Below are 21,829 nucleotides of genomic sequence, written 5' to 3' on the forward strand. Positions count from 1 at the left end.
TTCACTTGAAGTGTTTTGTAATGTACATTAAAAGGTCCATCTTAAAATATTGGATTATCATATTTCCAACAAAGTGTTTGGAAAGCATTCTCTGTGCTAGTAAAGTTGTGTAGGTTTTCACGTTATCACTGAACTAAACATCAGAAAATAATTTGAGTGTTTATTCTTACTTCATGTATTTTTAGTATACATGGCTAAGGAAACTTGGAATAAAAATCCAGTTCAAACACCATAAATTTAGCTTTACTACATAATACTTGATTTGCATGTGAGGAATATCTACCACAAGAAACAATAAAAACAAAGATAAATTTATAAAACAACCCAAACTTGTATAAATTCAGAGAATTGATACTTCAGATAATACAGATCATATTGTTATGAGATCAAGAAAACTAAATATTATTGAATAATTCTATGAAGATCACTAATAAATTTGATGATTAGCAATTTGTGTTGTTAATTAGCAGCAATTAATTTTAACTGTTATTGGTTTTATGTTTCCGAGGATGCTATGATTCACTTGAATCCATTACTAAATATCAGCTAGACACATGGATACTATAATTGGTTTGTGTGCATTCTTAATTATTAGCTTGACCAATTGTTGAGAAAAATTCATAACATAGGAGTTCTAATTGGAAGAATTAGTTACATGCATGTCAGGTGAGAGCTTATCAATGAGAAAGGTATAGTACTCAACATTGGCTCTGCCTTTACACTGGATCATTGATTAATAGTAGTGTAACATATTCATGCATTGATGCCATCTGTTGGTGTAACCAAGTAATAGTTAGCTCTGAAAGAAAACCTTAAGCAATCTTCCAGCTTAGAGCTGTAACAATTAAGTCCTTGGTAGCTGCCTCATCCAACAGATTCAGAGTGACATACTAAAAAGAGTTATTTCGAACAAAGTTATGAAATAGGGTATGGATGAAAGAAGAAACTTTAGATGAACTTGCTATAGATTTGGAGAGGCTTGTCTAATCATCTCAACTAGATGCTCTATGTAAAATGATGGAGTTGTTGGCACGTGATCAATTTATAATGCCATAACAGAGGAGGATACAATAATTAAATTGAAGCAAAGTAGTTGTACATCTTTAAAAGAAATTCTGCAGTTGGTGATGGAACTAGAATCCACTAAAGTCACAAATAAACAATAAAGACACCATCTAGAAGTTACAGCATCATCAAATCTAGTAGTACTAAAACATTAAGTGTAACTTAAAAAGACATACTGGCAGGAAGTACACATAAGGAAGTATGGAAAATGAACTCCTCCCAAAGGATACAAGAAAGAGGGAACTGTTATAAATGTGGGAAACATGATCATTACAATCAAGACTGTGAGGAGTCAACAGCTGTTAATGCATCAAGAAGACAATACCCTAAGGATGAATTTTTGAGCCCAACAATATCAAAGGAACAAAGGGATAACCAGATATTGTGAAAATGGGAATTAGCTGGACAAAGTTCAACTGAGAAGAATCAATCTGCCCCAAATGAAATAATGTTGTTATTCAAAGAATCAGACTACAAGTCATCAGGTTTATTAACAGGAAGCCTTACAGTATGTTGATCAACACTGGTTCCACAGCTGCAACTGTTTGACCCAATTTGCTAATTAAGGTGATAAATTTATTTTGTTTCTCTCAAAAGCTTTGCCTTATCCCACTACAATATGACATTTACATGTACCTTTCATACTGGTCAAATTCTGTTCTATGAGTACTAAATCCAATGGATTAAGGATTAATTCTTAATCAATTTTATACTTCACCACTGAATTGTAGTAAAGACTGGACTTTCATTCATTCATTATTAAAATGTATAAAAAGGCCAAAACTTGATATGATTATAGGATAATGTCAGCTATAAGCTTCTGTCTCATCCAAGAGAATTGAATCACTCCTACTAGACACCATACTTACAGAAAACCACTTTACCTGAGCACTGCCATCACCAGAACCTACATGGGCAGTATGCCTGAAATTAGTAGGGCTTCCAATCATGGAGCGGTCTATCCTTCTTCGTCTTTTCTAAAATAGATATCAAGGTACCATTAACTTTTGTAATGACTTACAGGAGAATTATTGTCTCGATTATTAAGTAAGCACACAACTAAAACCATAATTTCAGTTATACACTGAATGATACTCCAGATAATGATGTCATGTCGTGTATAACAAACGTAAAGTTATAAAAAAGATATGCAGAGAACAATGTTATTGCATTAACTTGAGTACTTTACTTATGAACTTAACTCAGTAGAACTAAGTCTGAAACTACAGGGAAAATTTATTGTGAGGAAACTTGCAAAACTAGTAAAAGCTTATGTAATGAAAAGATTTAAATAATGTAAAACATATTTTTTTGTACTTCAAAGGGGTTGAACAACATTCAATTTTATTAAGAAAATTTCTGAACACACACAAACTAAAATGCCCAATTTTGAGAGCCTAGAATGTACACTACTTATGAGTAATTAAAGCAGTATAATGTTACGTAGGAAAACTTCCATTATACACTATGTACTGGAAGTATAAGATTGTAAAAAGGAACTGATTACACCTTTTATTACCAAATTGCATGTGTTTTGAACAAATAGCTTAAAATTTAAGTAAGGGTTATGCCATCAATCACGTGTATATTTTCTACCAAGTACAGTGAAGTTCTAAAGACAAAATAAGAGTTGACTTATATAATACATTTTCATACAAAAAAAAAAATCCAAATGTGAAAATACTTCTAACATCACATACTAAGCCTGCTATTTACTGTAAACTAAAACTTGCACACTTTTTGCTTGACTTAGTATTTTTAATTTCAAAACTATATAGGTGAGAGTCTTTCCAAGTGTGCTCCACACACACACACACACACACACAAATCAATGACTTATGAACATCAACTCAATCAAAATTAATTATATTTCAAACACACTGTTTAAATATTTGGCAATTAGCCAACACCAAAATATATTAATTTAAGTTATTTACTAATGTTGAATTAAAAATAGATTAATATGCACCAATGCAGCTTCTACGTTTACTGTAAGGACAGAACCTTCTTATGCTCATTAGCTTAGTTACTTTGTCAGTTAAGTACATAAAGAATAAAAACTTTATTAAGTCTAAATTCTCAGGCCTATAACAGAGGCAGAAGTCAAAAATATATATTTATTTGATTTATGCTTCTGAAGGAGGACTGTTATAAGCCTGAAGGCTTAGGCTTAAAATATTTTATTTTTATTATCATCATTTTGTTCAAGTTGTATTGTAAGTGTAATTTTTAGCTCTTATTTTTTCATACTTTGAAGTTAAGTATATGAGTGTCAAAATCTTTTGTGGTCAGCTTATATTTAATTAATCTCTCTTAATATACAATGCAACTGTGAGATTAATTATTTATAAGTCTATATAACTGCTGCTAAGTTCACTATGAGCATTAGACTTTTTTTTTTCAATAATAAATTTCATCAACGTGGCCATATGTAAAATAAAAATTATGTACTAATACCAAACTGAAGCTTTAAACTACTGGGTTTACAATTTTCTCAGTGTAATACATTACACATACATCGATAACTTATTTACATTTAGGAACTTACTGTTTACTAACACAAGGTTTACACGTATCTTTTGATTTGATTAAAAAAGAATGAGTTTTAAAAAGACACACTGAATGAATACCAAGATCACTAAATTACAAAAAAGCTCATTAACTCACTAACTTACCAAGTTATAGTTTTAATCAGCCAACTTACTGAATGAAAATAAGATCACATACTTACCAGAAAATAATTATTAGATCACTAGGTTAATGAAATAGGGTCTCAAAATAAGTTACTTATATGAGAATCACTAGTTCAAAAACAATTGATATCAAAAGATTAGTACTTCAACAAAATTACATCCCAAATTTAATGAAATGCAAAACAATCCACTTCTTTACCAAATAATGATCAAATGATAACAAATAAAACAATCAAAAGATCCTAAACTTATAATGATAATAAAAGGACTTCAAGAATACTATAATGCTATATATAAAAGCTTTCACTGATAATCCACAGTCAATTATCAAATACAAATTCCATTATTCACAATTTAAAATTCACCTGCTAACACATTTCCATTTTTATTTTCTCTTCATTCAGTGAACTAATATGATCAGTTAGTGCTCAACATAAAAAAACTAGTCTAATTCAGCTGAAAATTTTTTGAGTAAATGGTACTCTTTTTCATCATGTTTTACCTATATACAGTACAGAGTGAATGCTTATTCTGTGACAGAAAGGGAATGATTAATGTATATGATCTTAATGTTTATTAGTCTGTCACACTTATGCAAAAAATATATCTGCGTATGAAGTTTACCTGAAAAGAAAACAGCAAAGATCATATAATATAAATTAGAATAAAACATAATACAACAACTTGACGAGCACAGGTTAATTGATGAATTAAATAACACTTCTTTAAACTTCATCAAATGAATAAACTAAATGCAAATGCCAAAATATTGTTTTACTTATGTACATCCATAACTAAAAATGCTGCTTGACGATTGAAAACAGTGACAGACTACAGGAAAGAATTTTTTTTTTTTTTTTTTATATATAATGATATACTTCATTTTGAATGTTACTATTTAATTAATATTATTCACTATAATATTCAAAGTACTTCTAATATTTGATTAATAATTAAAATTAATGTACAGGGTTAATTTAGTATATGTATTTACATTTCTTAGTCTGGCCAAACCTTGAGATATTATTAGGTTTATGGTCAAAAATAGAAAAGGCACCCCAACTGACAATTCAATGTACTTTAATTATTACATGATTTGTTGATTTTGTGTACTCCTAGTCAGCTTTTTATGTACAATTACCTTCATTGGCACTTTAGCTACTTTTCAATTATGATATGTTGGTTTATCACACTTATTGTAGGTTAGCAAGATAACTATATGTAAATATGTTGCCCTATGTTATTTTATGGTTTAAGTTCAGTTAAGTCTGTTTAGTTAAAAGATGTTAGAATATAAACATATTATTTCTCAGAACTTCTAATGTTTCTTAGTAGATAACCTACCACCTACGCATTTATTTATTAAACAAACAAAATTTGTTATGGACATGTGTTTAAACAGGAGAACAACTTGGCTTTTATTAGTTATTTTTCAGTGAGACTTTTAAGACACAGTATGTACAATGGAACTCATTTAGTCTGTAGATGCATGAATCAATGCAAGGTTCCAATTGGATATTAAATCACAAACTTAAATATGTATTCAAAGTAAGTGATGCAACTATGCAAGTTGATGTCCATGATAAAGTTTAAAGCAGTTACATGATGTGAACTGCAATATATTGAATTATCAGAATTTCAAGTTAAATCTTGGTAGTTTATTAAGTCTCATTAATGTTCTCATCTAATAGAAGATTCACCACAGACTAAAATATCATTTACTTTTGTACATGCATCAGTTATTCCATAAAACTTTAAATGCAATATATTTACTGTGTTTTGGTTTGAATGTATATTTTTTTTACAGATATCTTTAGTATACTATAACTATAGTGAATGTGTTAAAACTAAACTGACTAATGCAGAATTATGAATTTACACAATTCCTACAATAAACCTAGAGAACATGCATTGTGCAGTATGAATTGGTATTCTCTTGATGCAGCAAGCATGTGATTTAAAGCTGTTAAGATACTTTTATGTACTTAAGTGACTTGTGTATTGACAACAAGTAAAACAGCTGATTATTATTTTATTCTTATGAATAATAATGCTGTAGTAATAAGGGCAATTTTGCACTTTTAAGTTTCAAGTTGTGTACATAATTTATCATGGAAGGTTTAATGGCTTTCATCACCTCTCAGGATTAACTTGGATAAAGTATTATATGTATGGAGTTTTCAGTTAACTTTTACTTACACAGTGAACTTATATTTACATGGGATTTTAAAAATATGTAGCATTGATACAACTAATTTACTGTTCTAAATTATCCAGCAGGCAAGCTATATAAGACACTAAAAATAAATATGAAGCTCCATCTATCATCTGACTTACCACTGAAGTATACTGGTTTTGGGGAATTCCACCCTTCAATAACCCAGGACAAGAGCAATTCAGAAAAACAAGCTTATACTTCATATACTGGTGAACTATATTATATGTATTCCCTGAAACTGGTAGAACTCAGTGACAGGTGATGAACTGAATGATAGATTGGACTTCATGTTTTATTTTGTGGATAAAATATATATATATTTTTTTTATCTGCTAGTGGAAGTCCTCATCAAGTCCTTTTAGACTTTACCCACTAGAACTAATGAAGAACTAAACTTAAAAAAATTTTTAAACAACTTCTAGCTTTTACACTTATACAAACTTACAGCATCACTAGGATAGCCTTTTTTGGGGGTGGGAGACTTTCAGAAATCTGCAGTGTTATAGTTTTTACATTATCATTCTGAAGGTTGTATCTTCACTTACTGAAGTGTTTGATCTAAAAATTATTGCTTATATCCACACATTGTTAGAAAAATGCTCTAAACTCAGTAACCTCTATAGAAGATTATGATCCTTAGATGTTCAGTTGTACACTGATGTGGTAAACAATTGGTTTTCATATACTAAGTAGGTTTTAGTAATTGTTAGGCTGTAACAAACTTTTTGAATGTGTACATCTTCCAACAAAACTGTATGTGTGAAATATAGTGAAAAACAAACATATAGGTATTGCAACAAAGAAATCAGTAGTCTCACTATGCCTACCAGACAAGCAACTTTCAGTGTAGTTGGCTGCACACGTGGGTGTTTTATTCCATGTACAAATCTTCTTTAATCTATTCTTACATTTAACTCAGAAAAATTTCATTTGGCTTGGTAGGTTGTTCAAACACTTCTCATAATAGTTATTGGACTTAACACTAAAAAAAATTCACAGCTGGATGATTGTTTCATTTACATAAAGGTTCCTTAGTAAGCTTAACACAGAAAAACAATAATAAACCTAGGTTAACCCACAAAATATTATTTTTTCAATTTATAAACCAAAAATCAATATTTTTAGAAATGTAGCAGATAGTGTTCCAATCAGATAACAGACTAGTATTTTATTTAAGTGGTTTCTTTAGTTTCACAGGATATTAGAAACTGTGGGACATAACTTGGTATAAACATGAATATGAAATTCTGGAAACATTTTGAACAAGTTACAGACTGAATAGGATTCAATAATACTTTAAACACAAGATTTTATAATATTCACACATTCTTACTTTTAAACAGCAAGTTGTTTTGCCTATACAGATAACCTGGCAGCTATCACACATCACAATAAAGTGAAAGAAACTGTTAAATTAAAAGGAAGATCTAAAGACAAAGTCTTATCTCTGAATCTGGGGGCAGAAAGATTTGACTGAGTTAGTTACTTGCTTTTTCAAACAATGCTATGGTTGCCCAGGAACGGAAGGGAAAGCTGGATGGTACACTTTGGGACAGTAGGAATAGAGGGACATTTTTCTTACGTATCATTCAAAAAACTGGTGTATTATTTTGTGTCACAGATTTTCTGGGTAACCATTCTTTTTTAGAATATTTTGAAGAAAGTTAACTTTATGGTGTAGAGACTAATATTTAGAACATTTTGTCAGCTCTTTCCAAAAGGCAATAGATCCATTTGTAGTTGCAGGGAATGAAACTGTCAAAAGGTGTGAGAAGATCAGTAAAAGTTTTTTTTTTGTGGAAGACTGAGGTTGAGAATGGTTAGATTTAGGTGTTAGAAGAATTTAAAAAAAAAAGAAAAAAGACCCATCCCCAGCTTTTCCTGGGCATGCATAGCATTGTTTTAAAAAAACAAACAACTAACCTGCTCAAATTTTTCTATCCCCAGACCCTGTTAAGACTTCTCTTTACATCTTTCTTTTCCACTTAATTTTTTTCACTTTAACCCTATCTCAATGGGTTTTCCTATAGTCAGGGGTCAAAGAGCATGTCATCACATTTGTAGACTTATACTCCAAATTTTATTGGACTACTATCTTATGATTGTACATCAATAAGTTTGATATCAAATTGTAGATTATAATTGAAATTTTAGTATTATACACTGGTTAATATCTTAATTTAAAAGTAAATATTAAAACAAAAACCCTAAATAGATTTTTGATGTGTCACTTGGTATGGTTGAATGCAGCTTTGGTTCAAATTAGATGACTGTCTTGTCCAAGTATAAAGTCTATAGTTTCTTATAAATTAGAAACTCAAATGACTAACATAGACAAGCTAAATATAAGAACCTACCATTTTTGTTTATTTTCTGAGATATTATTATAGTTAATGAATCAACCAAGGTGGCTCCTCCCACCTCTTCCATTTTATGAAATACATGCTTATATGTACAACTACTTCACCCAATGATATAAGCATAACCAATCGAAAGTTCAGAATGTCCCCCATGTGATTTTCTCAGCCTCTGTGAAATGTTAATGTGAGGAAGCCTATCTTTTTATGTTAAACTCAGACATTATGAAGCTCAAAAAACTTTTTTTTTATCCAAATATAACTTAATTATTAAGCCTGAAAATTAAAGTGGAATTCTGTTATTTCAAGATGCATATATAAAACCAAAAAAGAAATATTTTGTTGTACATCCTCCACATCGGAAAGTTGACAAAGCTCAGCAAATTATGCAAGTATCAAATGAGTACAAGTTCGTAAGTAGAAGAGATCATTGTTTTCTATGCTTCTTTATATAATGTTCTGGTTTCAAGAAAAATTACTGAAATTTAAGAACTTATTTGTAACTAGTAATAACATATACATATGTAGTGTATCATAACAAAATGTGACTTTTTACAAAATACTAGTCCACTAGAACAAAACCAAGACAGGTCACTTAATCAATACCAGTTATACACTATCGGATACAGTAATAATAGTGCACATGTACTGCATTATTGCAACTTCTGAAAGATTAATAAAATAAAAATAAATAAATAAACACACATACAGGTGTAAAATGTTATGAGAGTTGAGCTATTTAGACTAAACGTTTGTGATTTCATGTTATAATTTGTAGTCATTCTAGAATGATAAAAGCATAATTTATTTCTATTTCCTAATTTTTATGGTGGTTATGAGGTTGGTCAAATTAACCAAACACAAATAGAGATACAATAGTGAAATCAACAGATAACATTTTTTTCTAAAAACAACATTTGATAATTATCTGGACATTATAAAGATTTTGCATGTGAAATCTGACAATTTTCTGATGCATAAAAAAATTTTTGATCTTAAAAAAAAAAATACTTTGCATGTTAGATAATCAAATTTCAAAAAGAAAAAATCCACAAGGAAATCATTACTTAAAACCTTAAGACTTAATAAAAAAAAAAATTGATATTTTGTGTACAAAAGCCTTGTAATGTTTACCGATAATCTGCTAAATTTCTTGAAGATACGCTTACTGTATTAAAAGTTATAGGATGAAAACTATAACAAGCACAAAGTGGTTACAAGGTTGGTCCCTGGGACTGAGCCTGTAGTGAGAGATTTAAAGAACAGATGCCAATATATATATACACACACACATTTTTTTTACAGAGATGAAAGAATTTCATGAACAGTATAAGTGTGTGTGTGTGTGTGTGTGTGTGTGTGTGTGTGTGTGTGTGTGTGTGTGTGTGTGTGTGTGTGTGTGTGTGTGTGTGTGTGTGTGGATATGTTTAATGCTTCTTTAAGTACAATATAACCGAGTTGTAACATACAACACTAAATAAACCTTGCAATGCATACATTGATCTCAAACTCTGACTTAGCTGACGATGGCAACCAGTGGCATGAAGAATGGTTTAAAAATGTAAAGTCCCGTGTAACTGTGTAGAATTACTCTGAAGTAATTGGAGATTTTTAAAGATGTAAAACTTCTGTAGTACATTAATTTTATGTGATAGCAAATAGAAAGAAGCTGAAAAAATACAGATACTCAAAACTAAAAACTTTTTTAAAACTTTAAAGTCTGCTGAATCTAACACTAAGTGTGGTCTCAAGTGCTAGGATAACCACAAAACAAACCACTCAATTGTGTTACACAAGACATTAATTATCATTATATACTAAATAGCTTATTGTACAATCGGTGAAATAATTGCACTGGATATCCAATTTTATTCCTTTGTTACTGACGAGAGATAGAACTGGGCAATTAGTGGAAACTGATAACTGATTATTCTAACATGAGACTTAAACAAGTTGGAATAACTGAAAATTATAACTGTTAACATTAATTTTGGTTTGTTCATTATTTTATGTGACACTAATCTACGTAATTTATGCTCATAGGTAGTTCTTTATACTGATCAGTTAATTGCCCTAGTATAATGAGTGGTTGGTAAATATGGTGGAGAAAGCACAGCCACAAAATGATTTACCAAGCAAAACTTGTTTTTCTGAAGAAGAAGAAAAAAATTCTCTACCATTAGATATTTGGCCATGCTCAACAATAAAGTTTTAGTTCACATTAAATTGGATCACAAAATGTATGGGTTTACATGTCGTTCTTAACGTCAAGCATTTTCCTGAAGGTCATAACGGTGATATAATGGCATACTAAACAGTTTATGATAACACATTGACAAATGTCTTGATAAGAAAAAGGGTTTTATATTAAAAATTTTTAAATGTACACAAGTTTCTTTAAAAATTATGGTCACTGACTACTATAATAAAACTTATTAAAAATACTCAGATACACAAAGATTAAGTTGATTGCTCAGAATACTAATATTACCTTACCACACTAAAATTATTTTCAAATAATTTTTGTTTGAAATGAGAAAATCATATGCTTTGGAAAGTATCAAACAGATTTATGTAGTCACACACAGCAGGTGACTCATAACTAAGTTTGTTTAATAGCTTTTTAATACTTACAAGAATAAAAAAGAAAAGTCAAACTTGGTGTTTACTATCCCACATTAATAAAACTATTAATGAATTTAACTTCAGTGTGTTAGTTCATTATTTGTAACTTCCTATTTCCTAGTATTTACAGGAAAAAGTTTTAGACTACTGTTCCTTGAAAATCCAATAACTTGAACTAACAGACTCGTACTATAATTCATCTATAGAAAATACTTTCTACAAATAGCCATATAGACTGGAAACTGAATACTACAATAAAACAGCTACCACTGAAAGGCGTTTCTTGCTTTTGTAAATGAGTACATACCCTACACAAAACTAATCAGAGGGTAAAGCTCATGACTGACATGGTATGTATATGATGCTTTTACGTAAAGACAGTTTTTCTATAATAAATTTGAAGGAAAGGCTTCATGCAAGTGTAACATTTATCATCCAGACAGTGTTATGGAAAATAAAATCCCATAATTAACAAAAAACAAAATAATACACATACTCTTTTGTTCTTCTGAAAAGATGAAAAACATATCTGTGAATGTCATGTATACACAAGTTTAAGATGATTACAGTGATAAAGACTTGTGATAAATTTATTTGTTGTTGAGCAACACCTGAAAATGCATTTTCAATCTATCTTGTTTGGAAAACAAATGCATAATACAAAGGAATTAATATGCATATATGATTTCCAACTCCTCAGTAGAAAATAAATATTTTAAAGAATTTTAGGTAAAAAAGAAAAAAAGGATATAGTAACAAAATTCTGAAGTTTGCCCTCTAATAAAAATGTATTTAGTTAAGCCTAGTTAATTGTTCTTTAACATACATTTAAGCAAACACTTTGTTTTATAATACTTTACAAGTCATCTTTCTCTCTCAATACACACACACACACACACATGCATTAAAAACAGCAAAACCAAATCTATGATGAAAAAAACATTTTAATTATCAAAATAGTTTCTAACAATTAGAACAAAAACTGTTGCACATATTAAAAAGAGCACTAGAACACAGGCTACAATGTAAGATACAAGATGTGCACCGGGGTTTTAGAGATGACTACAGAAGTAGGACACACAGTGTGGTGGGGATACCCCATCTACTAGTGTTAACCTCTATTCGCTAGTTTCACATGTTAAAAAAAGAAGAATAAACAAAAATAAAAGCTATACTAATTTGTTGCATACTTTTATACCAGTATAATTTGTCTATTGTATACTAATTAATCTATTAATTTCAGCCTTTACTACTATAATGAGGACTGGAATGCCAATTTCAGGAAGTAAGGTTGCCTTACTTACTTCCCAGTGGAAGTAACTTATTTTCATTTTATGTTTCTTTGGAGAGCAGTCACATTCCTGCAACTGTAGGACAATATAGATGTGGAATGCTGTGGGCCAGAGCACCCACATCTCGCTATAATTTTGAATAAGACTAATATATATATATATATATATATCACACACACACACACACACACACACCACAATTTTCTCCCTCTTGACTTCATTTACTAATTTAAAAACTAATAAACTTTAAATTCTCACTTTGCTCAAAGAGTGGATTAACTTACTCTCACATCTGTAAGTCTGTGTATGAAAATGGAAACAGAACCACTTAAAGAGATACAATACGCAATCAACTCTTTATCAAAGAAAATAATTCCAGAAGTTGATCATTTCACAATAATAAGATCCTTTAGCAATGATGCAAATTTAAACTCCACATGACAAAAATACCCTTTAACCCTATCTCGACATGTCAAAGGTCATGTTATTGCATTTGTTGAACTAATATTTTATGAATCTATGTCAATAAGTTTGGTATCATTTTGTAGATTATAAGTCATATTTTAGTATTATACATTAGTTAATTTCTTAATTTAAAAGTAAACATTAAAAACACAGCTAAACATCAATTTTTGTGTGCTATGTTGTATGCAGCACTGGTTCAAATTGGATGTTTGTGATGTTAAAATACAAAATATACAGTTTTGTATGAATTAAGAATTCAAACTACTGATATTGACAAACTAGAATATAAAATAAGAATGTCTTATCTTTTCTATTTCGTAAGAAATTGCTCCTGTACTAAATCAAACAACTCGTTCCAAACAACTTCTATACATGACATGAATAACCAATCAAAAGCTCAGAATATCCTCCTAGTGGTTTTCTCAGCCATTTTGACTTGTTATTGTGCTAATTTCATTCTTTTTACACAAGATTTCAAATGATGAGGCAAGTCTTTAGTGAACTCGAAATTTCAGTTTTTTAGACCCCAATACAGCTTAGTTACTGCACTTGATAGATTATAGTGGAATTCTATGGTATCAATATAGTAATTTATGATTTTTTTGGTTAGTTAAAATGTATATATAAAACCTAAAAAAATTTATTTTTTTCATCCTCCATGTGGGAAATTTCATAAGGCTTAGCAACCTACGACAAGTGGCAAATGAGTACAAAAGTCGTAACTAGAAGAGATAATTGTTTGCTTTACTATACTTAGTGTTCTACGTTTTAAGAAAAATAAGTTTATTTCTATTTACAAATAAGCTCTTAATGTATGTATAATAGTTGAAATGCGACTGTATTTTACAAAATACTAGTTCACTAAAACACAGCCAAAACAAGTCACTTTGTAAAGACTAAAGGTCAGTTATATATTATTGGATACAAGTGCACGTGCACTGCATCATTGTAACTTCTGTATTGTTAGCCAGGCACAGTTGGAAGGTCAACATAATAACAATAATAAATATATATATGAACGTATAACATTATGAGATTTAAGTTAGACTAAAATTGTGTTTGTGTTATAATTTGTAGTCATTGTACAACGAAAAAAAAGCATAATTTATTTCTATTTCCTAATTTTTATGGTGGTTATGAGGTCGGTCAAATTGGCCAAACCCAAATAGAGATACACTTGTAAAAATAAATTAAATAGTTTTTTTTAACAAAAAAAATTTATAATTATCTGGAGAATATAAAGTGAAATTTGAAAATGTTCTAATGCATTAAAGTATTTTTAATCTGAAAATCAAAATTGCTTTGCATGTTGGATAGTCAATATTCTGAAAGAAAAAAGGTTTACGAGAAAATCTTTAACAAATCTTAATACTTAATTTAATAACCTGATATTTTGTGTACCAAAACCTTGTAATGTTTATCAATAACCTGCAAAACTTTATAAAGATGTGCTGAATTTATGAAAAATCATAGTACAATTACTCTCATGGATACTTTTATGGTTACGAGCTGGGTGGATTCCACACAGCCCATAACGGAAGGGTTAACAAAGAGCAAGTAAATACTGCAATAAACACCCTTTACCATAGAAAATATGATATAAGCAACAACCTTTTAAAACTTAACTTTATTCATAATGAAATGCATCCAGCATAAAGAACTCTTTAACTATGAAGAGCTCCACAATAATGAAATCAAATTTGGCATATATTAAACAGGACAAAAAATAACTTAATGCTAGATACACAGAACATTATATGCCAAATAGTACAAATGTCAAATTTTCTCTTTAAAATGAACACAGCATACCACCACAGATCAGTGATGAAATTAACATTTAAAAAAAAAAATCACATTACAGTCCATGCCCCAGTGATTTTTCTTAGTATATACAACATTTTTCCTGTAGTTGTTAAGGCCTGTTTTGATAATTAATACACACACACACATTATATAAACTGGTAAAATGAATCACAAGAGATTTTAAAATACACACTACTTACGGGAGGAGGCTGTTCTGTCATGCAACATGTAAAGCATTGTACCCAAATCTCACTCATTGTGACAAATACTGCAGGAAGTTTTCACACAGAACCAGTTCCAAATAAAGGAGAATGTGGAGAGCTACCCTCCACAGTATGATCTTCTTGTCTTTAGCAAATGAAGCTAAGTTCAATTTGTCTTAGATCATCTGTAATAAGAAATAAGCATAAAATTAAAAGAAGTTTGCATTTGAAACTTAATCAACAATACATATTTTCAGTTAGTTATGTAACCTACTATAAACTATCTGAAAACTATTTTCAGTTTTAAGGAAAATGCAAACTCATATTAAGTATTCCATCTAAGAAGTTTGAGTCATTATTTTGTTGAGGAAATTGGAAAACCAAAGAAACTGAGTTTGAAAAATACTTATCCACTTTTTCAGAATTTTTACACAATCTCAACAATTTGTGTAAAGAGGGAACCCACTTATAAAAATGAAATATCAAATTAAGAATTATAAAAAACCAAGTTTCAGACATGTAAGTAGTTAAAAAAAAAAAACTTACAGTAGTAATCTACAGTTTGAGTATTGTAAACAAATGTCTGAAAATCATTCTCTTTGAAGATTTTTCTTTAGCTTAGTGAAAGCTCAATACTTACCTCCCACCTCATATCCTATTCCTAAAGCATAACACACACACTAATTCATTTGCTAAGCTGTTAATGTAATTTTGTTGAACTAAATGTGGGATAATTCTCTCAAATACCAACAAAACATGCATATTTTAGTTTTTAATTGAGTTGTCAAAATCCTGTTTTGAATAAAACAAAATAAAATTTATGAGATTAAATGTCACAAGTTTAAGTATTAGATAATCTGATAATTAAATAACTAATCATGATAAAAAAGCAAGTTCAAGTTTTTTTATTGGTTTGTATTTATTCAGTTTTAAATTACATTAGTGCTATTATATTTATATTGTATTTGTTCCAATAAATTCCTTCTGATGAGAGGTTTTCTTCCTAATCAATGCAACTGTTTGTACTTAATAAATACAGTAAGTTACCTAAGAATTCCATCATTTATGCTGTGCAATTAGAGGACATCCATAATACTTCCAGATATAAGTACAGATTTTATTTTGAGCCTACTAGTTAACAGATTTACTATTAATGTTCAAAACATTTATAGATAAATAGTAAAGTTTGATTAAATTCTTGTTTAATAATGCTCAAACTCAACAGTTTCAATATAATTATGTACCTTATATAACGTACATTTTCACAACAACATACAGACAAGATACATAGCTTAAATTATGTTCAGATTGAAAACAGGACATATATTCATGGGTTTGTGTCAAATCTAAGTGTTATAATACCACAAACAAGGCCTGAAATTTCAGCCGTTTTTAATACTTGTTTACAAACCTATTTAATTCTAAATTAAAGCAAAATAGTTGCCATTATCATTTGCAATAAATCTGCTCAATGTTATTTGAAGCTCTCTTCATAACTTAGCACTACAAAAGTATTCCAATTTTTTTACTTATATGGAAGTTAAAGATGCGGAAGGATTTTAATAAAATCTAATAAATATGAAGGTTGGTTTGGTAATGCAGGTTCTGCTTTAATTCTTTATCATTAAATAACATTCATTTTAAAAACTTTAATGTTAAAAAAAAAGATTTTTGTAACCCAAAAGGCATTACTTTAAATGTTGAAAAGGTTTATTCAGTTTGCAATTTGACTGATACATTGATTAAAGGTCAATAGAATAAATAAGTACTACTACTGCTTATCTAATGAATCACATTTGGTATGTGATAAATTTCATTCAATTGTTTTTCCCTCAAGAACACACACACATACACCAGTACTTTAAGTTATAACTGTGTTTTAAATTCAAGTGTTTTATGCACTATTTATCTGTAGCCACAAATTTCATACATACATGTACACAAATAAAAAAGATGCTAATCTGGTACACAACTCTGGTGCTACTGTTAAGAAATTTATTATGTCACTTTCCTCTTATTTTCAATCTCGTAAATTGTGAAAAAAAATCTAGACTTGCAAAAAATTTGCAAGTTTTTTTTATGATCATGATTTTAAACTTGGTATAATAATAAATAAAAACAAACTTGTCCACGTTAAAAGTGTTGTTTTTGCATTTCTGTATGTGTTACAAGATTAGTTACAAGTCAGCCACTCATGCACATACTAGAGATTGGATTTTCCCATCATTAGTGGAAATATGACCTACCACTATAGATTACGCTTCATGAACATTATAGGATCAGATTCACACCAAAGTCACCATAAACAGAGTTAAGGACTAAGTATTTTAAATGAAATTAAACTGGTTTTAAGTAATTTTGCATTTTAAATGCTCAAAGTTATTATTAAAGTTTTGTTTACAGATAAAACAAGCAATATGTTTTAAAACTTTTTTAGTTTTCAAAAAACAGTTTCACATGATTTACCTAACATTGTCGGGTTAATATAGTTGAATGATGGAAAGGAAATCATTATGTATTATAGTATCGCTAAGCAACAAAGTTATTTTATTTATTGTATATGTACAAACACACCAGAGATCACAAAACATTTGAAAGCTATTACTTCAAGAAAATTCATATTTCATAACATCATTATTCCTGTCTAGTAAACAGTTCTCTTTCAAAAGCAAATGTACCATTTAAGATAATTATAAAAAGATACCTAGAATAAAAAACAAAGCATCTGGATAAAAGTTATCTGGCTATGAAAAATCAACTGTTGCTACCAAATATCAAGGAATAACAATTTATTTGTTGATTTGAAAATAAATTCAATTTCAATTTTTATGTTTAAAAAAAAAACTTTAAAACTTTAAAGATTTTAAAAAATTCCCCCAAGTTTGAATAGAAAAAACAGCAAAAACGAGATTTATTAATAGTAAATCCTTTTCACAAAATATCAAGACAGTTTCTCCACCTGCCCCATAACACTTGAAGATCTGTTGTAAAAACATGACTGAAAGCCATCTGGCAAGCAAGAGAAGTACTAGTAATTAATGTTTTTCTGGCTGACCAGGATGTAGCTGCATAAACATCACATACAGTAGCAGTGTGTATATACAGAACCAAATGTTTCTGTTTACAGCTTATTATTACTACTAGTTGAAAACTGGATACAACAAATACTCTATATAGTGCTCATCTCACACTAGTCTATAGATAAGAAGCACTTGTAACAAGATCACTACTACTGAAATATATACATTGAACCCATTCAAACAGCTGCAATGCACAAGTTATAAATAACAATTTGAAAAAACAAAACAATGGCTTTGGGTTAACATTTTTGTCTAGAAAATGTCAGAATTAATAACAGTTACCTGTTATACAAATAATTTTTGAAAGATAAATATTTTAATCTATTTAAATTTTATGTTATATTCATATTACGTTTACATTTAAAATTGTTTGGTTCAAACTTGTACTTTCTTCCTGAGAGGGAACAAAATTTATTACCAAAAAAAAAATAAATTATAAAAACAACTTCAAAAAATGATGGGTATTTGTTATATAATTTTTTAGACCTGTTTGCTATACTACATATAATTTTATCCTTGTTTTACATTGTTTAACAATGAAGTCCTGTCACTGTATATTTTTTCAGCTTATTTCATTGCTTCCTTAGTGCAAACAAGTTTACACTTACTAATCATGACAGTAATCTACATGAGATATTTATTTTCATGAGTTCTTATAAAATCTTAAATGTCTTGTGAGTCACGAGTGCTCTCTCTCTAACTTTTGGTAGGTTTAAAGGATTTATTTCCATCTACAGAAAATAGTCAACTGTTGAATCACATTCAAAGGAGCACCTTTTTTATTGTTCATATATAACATTCTTATTAAAACTGGATATAGAAAAGAAAGTATTTGAATTCTATTTAACTCAAAAAACAACAACAATGATTTAAAATAATTTAACTCTTATACAAAACCTAAGCTGGTAAAGTAAGAGCACCTTTTTTTTCTTAAAAGCATGCTGACAATTGTTAGTTGACTGCCAATAAAATACAGCACCTTGCTAGTAATAAAAGTCAATGTAATTGGCCTGTTGTTTTGTGGATAATCCCTTAACCTTTTTTTAAAACATGAACCACACTGGCAAACTTACAATAATGATGAACTTCCTCAGTGTCTTGAATTTCAAAAAAACAAGTTTTAATAATTCTTTGTTAATATAGTCAATAAAAAAAAATCTTACCATCAACAATTAAAGAAACTGGTCAATATATGGATTTCTTTATTACTTTATTAATAACATTTTTAATGAAAGAAACCATTATTTAAGTACTATTCTTCCATTAGTAATCACCTTCCCTTTGAAAATCTATTAAAAGGAAAAACTTTACCCTTGACTTTCCTCACAGTTCAATAGGCATTAAAGACAAAGTTAATTCGGTGCTACTATAGCATGAGGTCTACCACCATATGTCACCCTACCCAGGTCTATCAAACATGTATAAAAATGTATCACACATTTCCATACATTTATTTTAGCGATAAACACTTAATTTGATACATTTTTATACATGTTTGATAGACCTGGGTAGGCGACATATGGTGGTAGACCTCACGCTATAGTAGCACCACCAATTCGTTATAGGTTGGCAATTTTTTTATATTTCTATACATTATAAAAATCTGTTTGTTTTCCATGGTTTTAACTTTTTTTTCTCCATTTATTTTGACATATTCCATAAATGATGTAATTATATTTTTTAATTTGATAATAAAATCTTTATATTGTTGCATCAGCTAGGTCACGTGACTAGTATCACGCCACGTCTTTCTAGAAATATCCTGTTCCTTCACGAATGCCCTAGCATTTACTAGACATGTGTTAGTCTTGTATATATAAGACGTTCAAAACGTGACGGGACAACAGTGTAATGAGTAATTGAATGTATGCGGACAAAATATTGTTGGCCACGTGAGACGTGAATTATAGTGTTGTTATAGAGCGATTATTGAAATTAAGTGTATCGTAAAGTTGTATTCGGAAAGAATAAACCAGTTTTATTTAAGAAAGGACTTATGTCGCTAAAGTTTCGTTTGAACGAATTTACAGAAAATTAATTAACTAACGAACGGAGACGTAACAATATGCATCTTGTATATTCCATATTTTATAGATATTGCTTAAATCAGTTTGTTTTGTTATTGTTTTGAACTTTTGTAATTTATTTTCAATACTTCATTATTATGTAAAGTATCATTAACTTTATACATAGCTTTATTTTCTAAATTAATATTAAGGGCTGTGATAAAATGGTCTGTAATTCTAGTGTTTATGAATTTTATTTGTATGGAATATATTTTATATGTTTTAATATAAATATAACCAAGACATGGATTTGACTGTTTTCTAGTAGTAATTTAAATACAAGGATTAAAAACTAAAAGCAGCTAACATATTTGTATATTCTTTTACATTATTTCTCTTGGAATTTAATATTTATATTTGTCTCCTACAATATGGACATTTTTCCATTATTTTCACATAGGTATATTTTTAAATTCTTTATTATAAGTGATAAAGTAGTTATAGAGTTATCTCAACTGAAACAATAAAAAGAAAAATGAACAATTTGGTGGGTTGATCACTTCCTGGTTTGGTATCTTAGCGATGGTTTCTTGCCTTGTTTTTGGTCTTGCTGGGTAGAGAAAGAAATTAAAGTGAGTGGCAACCATCTTTTTAAAGTAAAATTTTCTGTCATTGTTGATTTTGGGCATTCATATTTGTGTTATGTGTATTGAGTACCTTGGACATCCCTACATATCGACTCTGCCAACTCTATGATAAAGCCAATTATAAATAAAAATTGGGAAAAAACAAACTATTAATGCACATTGGTTGGCACTTATAAGTATAATTTGAATGGCTTTCTGTTTTTGTTATGTTTGATATTTGTTGGAGAGGCTATCATAACATTAGTTTTTGGAAAATGTTGCTGAAGTAGTATCCTTAACTTTTGACCATAGCAGCTACCCATGTATATCATGACTAAATATTAACTCTTGTTATCTTGGGCATCTGCAGGTCTCTTTCTTTCTTACATACTGAAGTAGAACTGGGCAGTTAACTTAATGAATTGATAAAATAATTGTTTAATTAAAATTCCCATTAAATCAATTAATATCACAAACATAATCAACTAATGTTTTTGATTATTAGTATTTTGAATTATCCCAGCTGTTCGGTAATTGAAATGTTGTCATTACAATTGTTCATAATTATCTCTTTTTTTTATTTACTTCAAGTTTATTCAGCTTTATCTATTAGTTTCATGACTCATAAAAATAATCAAGTAATTAAAATTAGGGATTCTGATTATTATATTAATTTCAGTAATTCCACTGTGCAACTAATTGAAATATTGCCATTATGTTTGTTGTTTAGGAGAAAGCTAGACAACACCATATCGGTGCTCTGCTCATCCCTGATATCGATACTTAGTTTCTAGCATTATACGTTTTTTATAGTAAACTTTTGAGAATAATTGAGTTATTGAATATACTCAATTAATGAGTCCAACAATGAAAAAAGTAGTATATTCCAAAAATTATACTGCCATAATCAGGAGCATTGCTGACATTAAAAGTTAAAATTTTACCAAAGCACTTATGACAGAATGTAACAGGCCTGTCTTTTAACCTCAGTAGTTCTGTATAGAGTTACATAGGTTGTGCTTTTTTTAATATTGATTTTACTTCACTGTAAATAAAAAGCATTGCCCTTTTTCATTGTTATACTATTAATTATGTTGTTTTGGCTTTGCATGGTGTATGTTTAGCAGACAGAACAAACTTGTTGGTGTTTGATTTTCCAAAATTTATATGTCTGTTGTTATTTATTCACTTAACTGATGTAAGTTTCTGTTCATTGTTTTAAATAACATAATGTTTTGGGACAACATGTGACCTATTGGTCCATCTTGGCTGTTCCATCCTCTAAACTAAATTAAAATAATTAAAGAAAAGGAATCTTAAAGCCAGCCCTTATCAATCATATACTTATCAAGCTTTTTCTTAAACTCACTTATATTTACTGCCTCTACAACATTCG

At 29.3% G+C, this 21,829-nt stretch overlaps 1 protein-coding gene across 2 annotated transcripts in view; it reads right to left on the reverse strand.

Moving 5' to 3' along the window:
• Positions 1-21,829, reverse strand: part of LOC106457752 (CDC42 small effector protein 2-like) — a 91,955-nt gene that overhangs the window by 18,652 nt on the left and 51,474 nt on the right. Inside the window, exons 3-4 of one of the 2 annotated variants that reach the window (XR_002610245.1) lie at positions 14,719-14,906; positions 1,950-2,042 (exon numbers count right to left, since the gene is read on the reverse strand). Coding sequence is in view for 1 of the 2 variants with exons in the window: in XM_013917198.2 (XP_013772652.1) it covers positions 1,935-2,042; positions 14,719-14,775 (165 nt within the window). In the remaining variant the exon portion in view is untranslated. Of the gene's footprint in view, positions 1-1,934; positions 2,043-14,718; positions 14,907-21,829 lie in introns of both variants that reach the window. The other variant, XM_013917198.2, reaches the window with a different exon arrangement.

This window comes from Limulus polyphemus, unplaced genomic scaffold, assembly GCF_000517525.1.
Source record: "Limulus polyphemus unplaced genomic scaffold, Limulus_polyphemus-2.1.2 Scaffold369, whole genome shotgun sequence".
Taxonomy (NCBI): Eukaryota; Metazoa; Arthropoda; class Merostomata; order Xiphosura; family Limulidae; genus Limulus; species Limulus polyphemus.